This window comes from Cibotium barometz, chromosome 29, assembly GCF_041138505.1.
Source record: "Cibotium barometz isolate CiBa-2024 chromosome 29, ASM4113850v1, whole genome shotgun sequence".
Classification (NCBI taxonomy): Eukaryota; Viridiplantae; Streptophyta; class Polypodiopsida; order Cyatheales; family Cibotiaceae; genus Cibotium; species Cibotium barometz.
This window is the reverse complement of record NC_141074.1, coordinates 52,123,569-52,129,574: the sequence shown is the minus strand read 5'-3', so window position 1 is coordinate 52,129,574 and position 6,006 is coordinate 52,123,569. Positions and strand designations below refer to the sequence as shown.

The 6,006-nt window shown below is 46.1% G+C and overlaps 1 protein-coding gene across 1 annotated transcript; it reads right to left on the bottom strand.

Annotated features, from left to right (window-relative positions):
• Positions 1-1,532: 1,532 nt before the first annotated feature.
• Positions 1,533-5,047, bottom strand: LOC147622344 (putative alkaline/neutral invertase F). Its single transcript, XM_086823449.1, has 4 exons — positions 4,029-5,047; positions 3,185-3,619; positions 2,524-3,082; positions 1,533-2,228 (listed from the first exon to the last, which is right to left on the bottom strand). Exons 1-4 carry the CDS (start codon positions 4,485-4,487, stop codon positions 1,930-1,932), a joined length of 1,752 nt encoding a protein of 583 aa, XP_086679575.1. The 5' UTR covers positions 4,488-5,047; the 3' UTR covers positions 1,533-1,929.
• Between the last annotated feature and the right edge of the window lie 959 nt (positions 5,048-6,006).

Genomic DNA, 6,006 nt, shown 5'->3' with positions numbered 1-6,006 from the left:
GTGTGTGTGTGTGTGTGAGAGAGAGAGAGAGAGAGAGAGAGAGAGAGAATTTCTGTGTGTGAGAGAGTGTGTGTGGGGGGAGAGAGTGTGCATTTGCATTAGTGCATGTGCGGGTGTGTGTATATGTGTGTGTGTGTGTGAGAGAGAGAGAGAGAGAGAGAGAGAGAGAGTTTATATACACACACACACATACATGCATGTACATGTATATAAACTCTCTCTTTCTCTCTCTCTCTCTCTCTCCTCCTATACCACAAAAATATAATAATATGTAATATATATGTATAAAATATATCGTATAAATATATATAATAACAATATGTAAACATATAACATGTGTGTGTGTATGAGAGAGAGACTACATGTTAGATGAATTTATTTGAGAGAGCACACTTAAATTTGAATTAATTAAAATTATATGTGTGAATTTATTTGTGTGTGTGCGTGTGTGCGTGTGTGCATGTGAGAGAGAGAGAGAGAGAGAGAGAGAGAGTTTCTATGTATGAGAGAGTATGTGTAGGGGGAGAGTGTGGGTTTGCTTTAGTGCATGTGTGGATGTGTACATGTGTGTTTATGTATGAGAGAGAAAATAAAAGTAGGCATCAATAAAAAAATAAATATAAATTAAATTAAATTATATATACTATCTATTATTCACAAGTTTAGTTTTTCAGAGGGGAGGGAACAAGTGGCATTCGTTTGAGGGCAAAGTGTTGGGTCGGGAAAGAGAGAAACGGTGGTGATGGGAGGGGAGGAACCACTTGGGGGGCCAGAGGCCTTGTGTTTACAGTGCAAATAAGAGAGCCTTTCAATCATAAGTGTGTGAGCAAGAGAAAGTCGTCACTTTGAGCAGAGAGAGGAGCATTCGTCATCGTGGACATCCAGGTTTTAGAATCGCAGTGCTCATGAGAAGAACAGATGGCGCTTATTCGATTTGAAAGCTACAGGTTTCGTGAAGGTTTTACGTAATGAAAGATAAGTTTACTTACAGTGTGTGCTTAAAAACCAGAGTGCACATGAGATGTGCGTCACGTGTGCAAAGAAACTAAAGGGTTCTAAGATGATTCTATCATGTCTTCTGAGCGTGCATGTCCAAAGCATGCGCACAGGCAACGAGGGAGTGATTTTACGGGGAAATTTGTCTCATGTTTTGATCTTTTGAAAGCTGTTTGCTGTATACTATACCTTGGGACACTATTAAGTGGGTGGCTGGTGATCAATTGCATGAGGAGGCCTTATCTAATAAGGATTCTTAGTTTTAGTTGTGAAGCGTGTACGTAGTGAAGCTTGCTCGTGTACTTAACTGCATCACCTTCTTACAATGTTGAAGCTGCCTACATTTGCATCTGCCAAAGAGCCGATCTCTGGCAGTTTATCGTCTTCATTTACAGATTTAAAATAAGCTTCAGTCTACATGCAAGTTGGCTAGACAAGCCGGGGACATCACACCCCTCTTCCACAAGTGTGTGACAGTGGTAGGCAGCTGGAGCAAAGGCTTCTATGAGACAAGTAGACATTAGGACTGCAAAAACGTAAGTTAATGATGCAACCGTGTAACATTGACAAGAATAATCATGGGTGAAATAGGAGCATTAGTGGAAGGCAACCGGGGGTACAAAATTTTCCAGAAAGGGCTTTCAGACAGGAAAAACAAGGTTCTGCATGTTGATTACCACCTCCCTTTTCAGTGCTTGCAAAGGCGAGGCAGCTGAATGCTAGCATGGATTCAATGGGCTTTTTTCTAACAGCCCTACCACATCCCCTTGTTACTTGGGATCCTGTCACTCGAAAAGAGTACATGGAGCTAAAACAAATTGGTATACATGATAGAACCCTTCAGAGAAAAGAATACCCCCCCAGTTCTCTGGCAATTGGGTTCAGGTGGTTAAAAACTGCATATCCATTCTGAGCTTGGATCTATATAGTAGATCAGCAAGTCCAAGAGGCCGACCTGGGCATACAGGAGTTTTTGGTCTTCCTGTCATCCTCTATAGATATCATGCCAAGATGAGAAGGGTCCTCCAGCATCATTTTGGCCACAAGGTAGCCAGCTATGGACCAAGTTTGGCATTTCCGGGCCTGCTTCCCAACATACCTACCCTGTGTGCCGTCATAATACTCTGGCCAATGGTCCTTGGAGAGCCTGCTCTCCAGAAGCTCGATTGCTTTTCGAGCCATATGTGGTCTGCCCGTTTTGATGCAAGCTGCCGTGAACAGCCAGATAAGCACTGTTTGCAACAATACAATTAGCAACAGAAATCAGTACTTGTCAGATTAACAATCCAGACTCTTTATGAGAGAAACAACAGAATATCTTAAGCTCGATAGAAAAAACGTCCCATGGACCCCGTCTAAGGGAGGGAACCATCATGACTGCTTATCGGAAATGGACGGGTAATCTAGCCCATACATATCTTCCCCCTGATATTACAGATCTATAGCTACACAGATAATTCTTCATTTCGAGGCGCCAGCCTTCTCCCAACCGAAAATAGACAATTAGGGGCTGTAAAAAATCCATACCTGGCCAAGAGCCTCCGTTGTGATAGCTCCATCTGGTGTTCTTGGGATCACATCCAGTCACAATTCTCCATTCATGGCCTTCTAGAGCAGGATAGGCAATCTTAAGAGGCATCTCCCCTATCAGGTCCTGCCATCTTTCTTCGAGCAGATCCATGATTCCTACCTCCTGCTCTGGTGTAGCCAATGATGAGAGTATTGCAACACAGTTCCCCAAGCAAAACCATCTGAAATCCATCCTTGCCGGGCTCACGTTTCCAATGAAGTAACCCCCCTTCGTTGGCATGAAGTCAAACACCCAGTCCGGAATGGAATCAGGGATTACATTGAACTTGTTCACAGCAGTATGTGAATATTCTTCTGTCTTATACCGATACACATTATTTAGCTGCTGGAAGTCCAACCAGAAGTATGATCGTATGTGAAAATTCAAAGCTTGCAGGCGTTTATCAATTCTTTCAAGCAGTTCCTTGCCATCCCCCTCTGGCTTCAGCATTAACTTGGCACATCGCAATGCCATGTAAAATAGAGCCTGGATTTCTATAGGGTATCCATAGATTCCCTGCAAGACATACATGCACCGGTTGAGTCACTGGTTGAGCCACAAGCAGTCAATGTATGCACACCTGTCAAACAGAAAAAAAACTGGGACATCAATGCTCACCATCCTGCGGTCAACCATACAGCAACCATCAGCGCAGAGAAGCGTCGGGAAGGTGTCAAAACCTTCTGAAAGACAGAGGCTTAAGACAAGCCGAATCCCTCGCTGGCAGTCAGGCCTATCAGCAAGGCTTTGGTCTCCTGTGGACTTGGTGTAGGCACGCAATAGAATGATCCACCAAAAGCCTGAGTCCACAGGGGCCACCCTCCCAATGGCACTCTCCCCAAAGTCAGCCATAATCCTGTCATTGTTGCGGATGGGATCATGCAGCACCTTGAAGCTTGCAGGCATGGCACCTTTCCCCAGCGTGAAATTGTCTATCCGCTTCTCCCAATTAGACTGGAGCCGCACCGCCTTCAGCAGAAAGTTCTTGACAATCTCAGGCTCATTGTTCATAAGGAAGGCCAGGGCGCTAGGTACAAAATCACGTACAAAGACCTGCAGCAGCTCATCAGCACGAATGCTCCACTACACTATGCAAACAAAGTTAAGAAAGAACTAATTACAGTAATTATGAGTCCATCCATGACCAGACTCATCCTTGCACATTAAAGCTTCAATTAAAGCTATGCCTCTTCAACATTGGTCCCAGCAGTAAAAGGGAAAGAAAGAGGTGTCTGTCTATGTGCGTGCGTGCGTGCGTGCGTGTGTGTGTGTGTGTGTGTGTGTGAGAGCGCCTGTGCCTGTGCCTGCACGGGGAAGCACAGAGAAGCTACATGGACCATTATAGTGCTTGAGGCATCAAAAAGCAGAAACCATCTCCAGAATGCAACGTACATCATTTGTGTTTAGACAATCAAACATGAGAAAACTTTGCTCGATCAGAAGCAGTGGCAGGAAGCAGTACCTGGTCGTAATTGAGGGCCTCCTCAGAGTGGTCGCTGGCGGCGATGGTGCCGACAGGCTTGCCTCTGAAGTAGACAAGGGACTTCCGGAGGCACTCCCAGGCCTCGGCGAACATTGGATGGGGCTCAAAGGAAGGCAGACGCTCAGATCGGGGGGAGTTCAGGCCAGATCTCATGCTCGGCGAGTTCAGCAGACCTTCCAGGCAGTCCGAGCTTCGCACTGTCTCCAGCGTTCTGCTCAAACGTGGCGAGGATGCCAAACCGCGTAGTAAACGCTCCTCAGGGTCAGATCTGCCCGGCCGCACCTCCATTAGCATGGGGAAATCGAAGGCCCTCTCCTCCGCGAAGATACTGTCGTGCCCCCCTCCTCCATTCCATGCAGGTCCAAACGGGTCCAACGAGTCCGGCAATAGATCAAGAGACAGCGGCTTGATGTTGAACATTTCTGTTGCAGCGTGCATTGATTGATGGTGGCAAGTCCGGTTTTGGGCCAAAATGCTGCTGCACACAGAGTCAGGACTTCTGTTAGGGCTAGAATTTAGAAAATGCTTGCAAAAAAGCACTGGGCTTCCTGACTATGTGGTTGCAGGTGGACTTAGTGTTCCGCCGAGACAGAGCTAGGGCTATCAAAAGCTCGAGTAGGGCTTGGTCGGTCTAAGGAGATGAAGCCTGCAGGTAGAGTTAGGGTTTCCTGGCTACGACGATTCGGGAAGGCGAAGGTAGAATTTGCAGAACGGGGCCAGCATTGATGGCGTTAAGTCCGCAGAAAATTGTTTGCAAGCAACGGTGAAGAAGAGATTTTTCTGGCTATGGCGAAGGCATGAGCTTTAGAGTTTTTCTGGCTATGGCGGCATCTAGGGAATGCAAAGAGCTTTCTCTGCTGCGAGAGATGACGGGAAATCGGACGGCCGCTGCAAGGAGACGAGAAAGCAGACGGGCGGAGCAAGTAGAGGGAGACGGAGAGATGACGGGAAAAGACGGAAAAGGAGACGTACTAGACAAGAATGGGCGGAGAAAGGAGAAAAGCAAGAAGGGGTCGAGGGGTATAAATGGGCTAAAATGCGACCGTCACGATGTGGACAATCCCTCTCCCTGGCCCGTTCCGCCGCTCGGGGAGCTTTGCGTTTCTCGTGAACACTGCACAGTGCACAGTGCACACCCCCTAACTGACGTGGCGCATACACCTACCCTTCGTTGCCAACCTGTCACAGGCCTTTCGCTCACTTTGAAACGTGTGAGCAAATCTTTTGTGACCTGGTCTCCACGTCCGTGGTCGACCCTTGCCCATTTTGTACACATCAGACTACCTCTCTGTACTTTGCCCGTAGAGAAAAGCCACATTTTGAGTCTTGACTGGTCTCGGCAGAAGGCAAACTAACATTATCCATATACATGACTTTTACATCAAGTTTTGTCCCTCCATGGCTACACACTACTGATCACTTCGGATGTCGCAGTAGGGAAGTAGCACTCTAGCCTAGCGAGTGTTGGAGATCTTTTGTGCGCGTGTGCGTGTGTGCTTCCATGTTGCCGTCAACAACAGCTAGCAGGTTTTAAACCCAACACCTCTTGCATGGGACTTCAACACCTTGCCGCTAGGCTGTATCTTCATTGGCAATTTTGGAGTTCTTCTATGGGGGCCTAAGTTCAAATCAACCCACCTTCCCCCTCACAAGAGATGCAATTAAAAGAAAATGAACCTCTCACTTTGGTTTGTCTACCAATATCCTATATTACTAGAAGAAAAAACATTGACCCCAACCAAAGAAAATGAACCTCTTTGGTTTGTCTACCCATATCCTATATTACTAGAAGAAAAAACATTGACTCCAACCAAAGAAGTCTCTTAACCTTGGTCTTTTAACTCTAGACACTAATCAACACTAATCAGTTCCATTTTCAAATTTTTAAGACAAGAAAGAGTTTCAATCGATTTTTTTCCAATTTGAGCCTTGAAAAATACACTAAAGGATGGCTTTT

Coding starts and splice junctions, on each gene's coding strand:
- LOC147622344 (XM_086823449.1), bottom strand. CDS start 4,487: ATGCACGCTGCAACAGAAATGTTCAACATCAAGCCGCTGTCTCTTGAT. Junction 3,620..4,028: donor AGGCCCTCAATTACGACCAG/GTACTGCTTCCT, acceptor GAGCTGCTGCAG/GTCTTTGTACGTGATTTTGT. Junction 3,083..3,184: donor GTATGGTTGACCGCAGGATG/GTGAGCATTGAT, acceptor TATGTCTTGCAG/GGAATCTATGGATACCCTAT.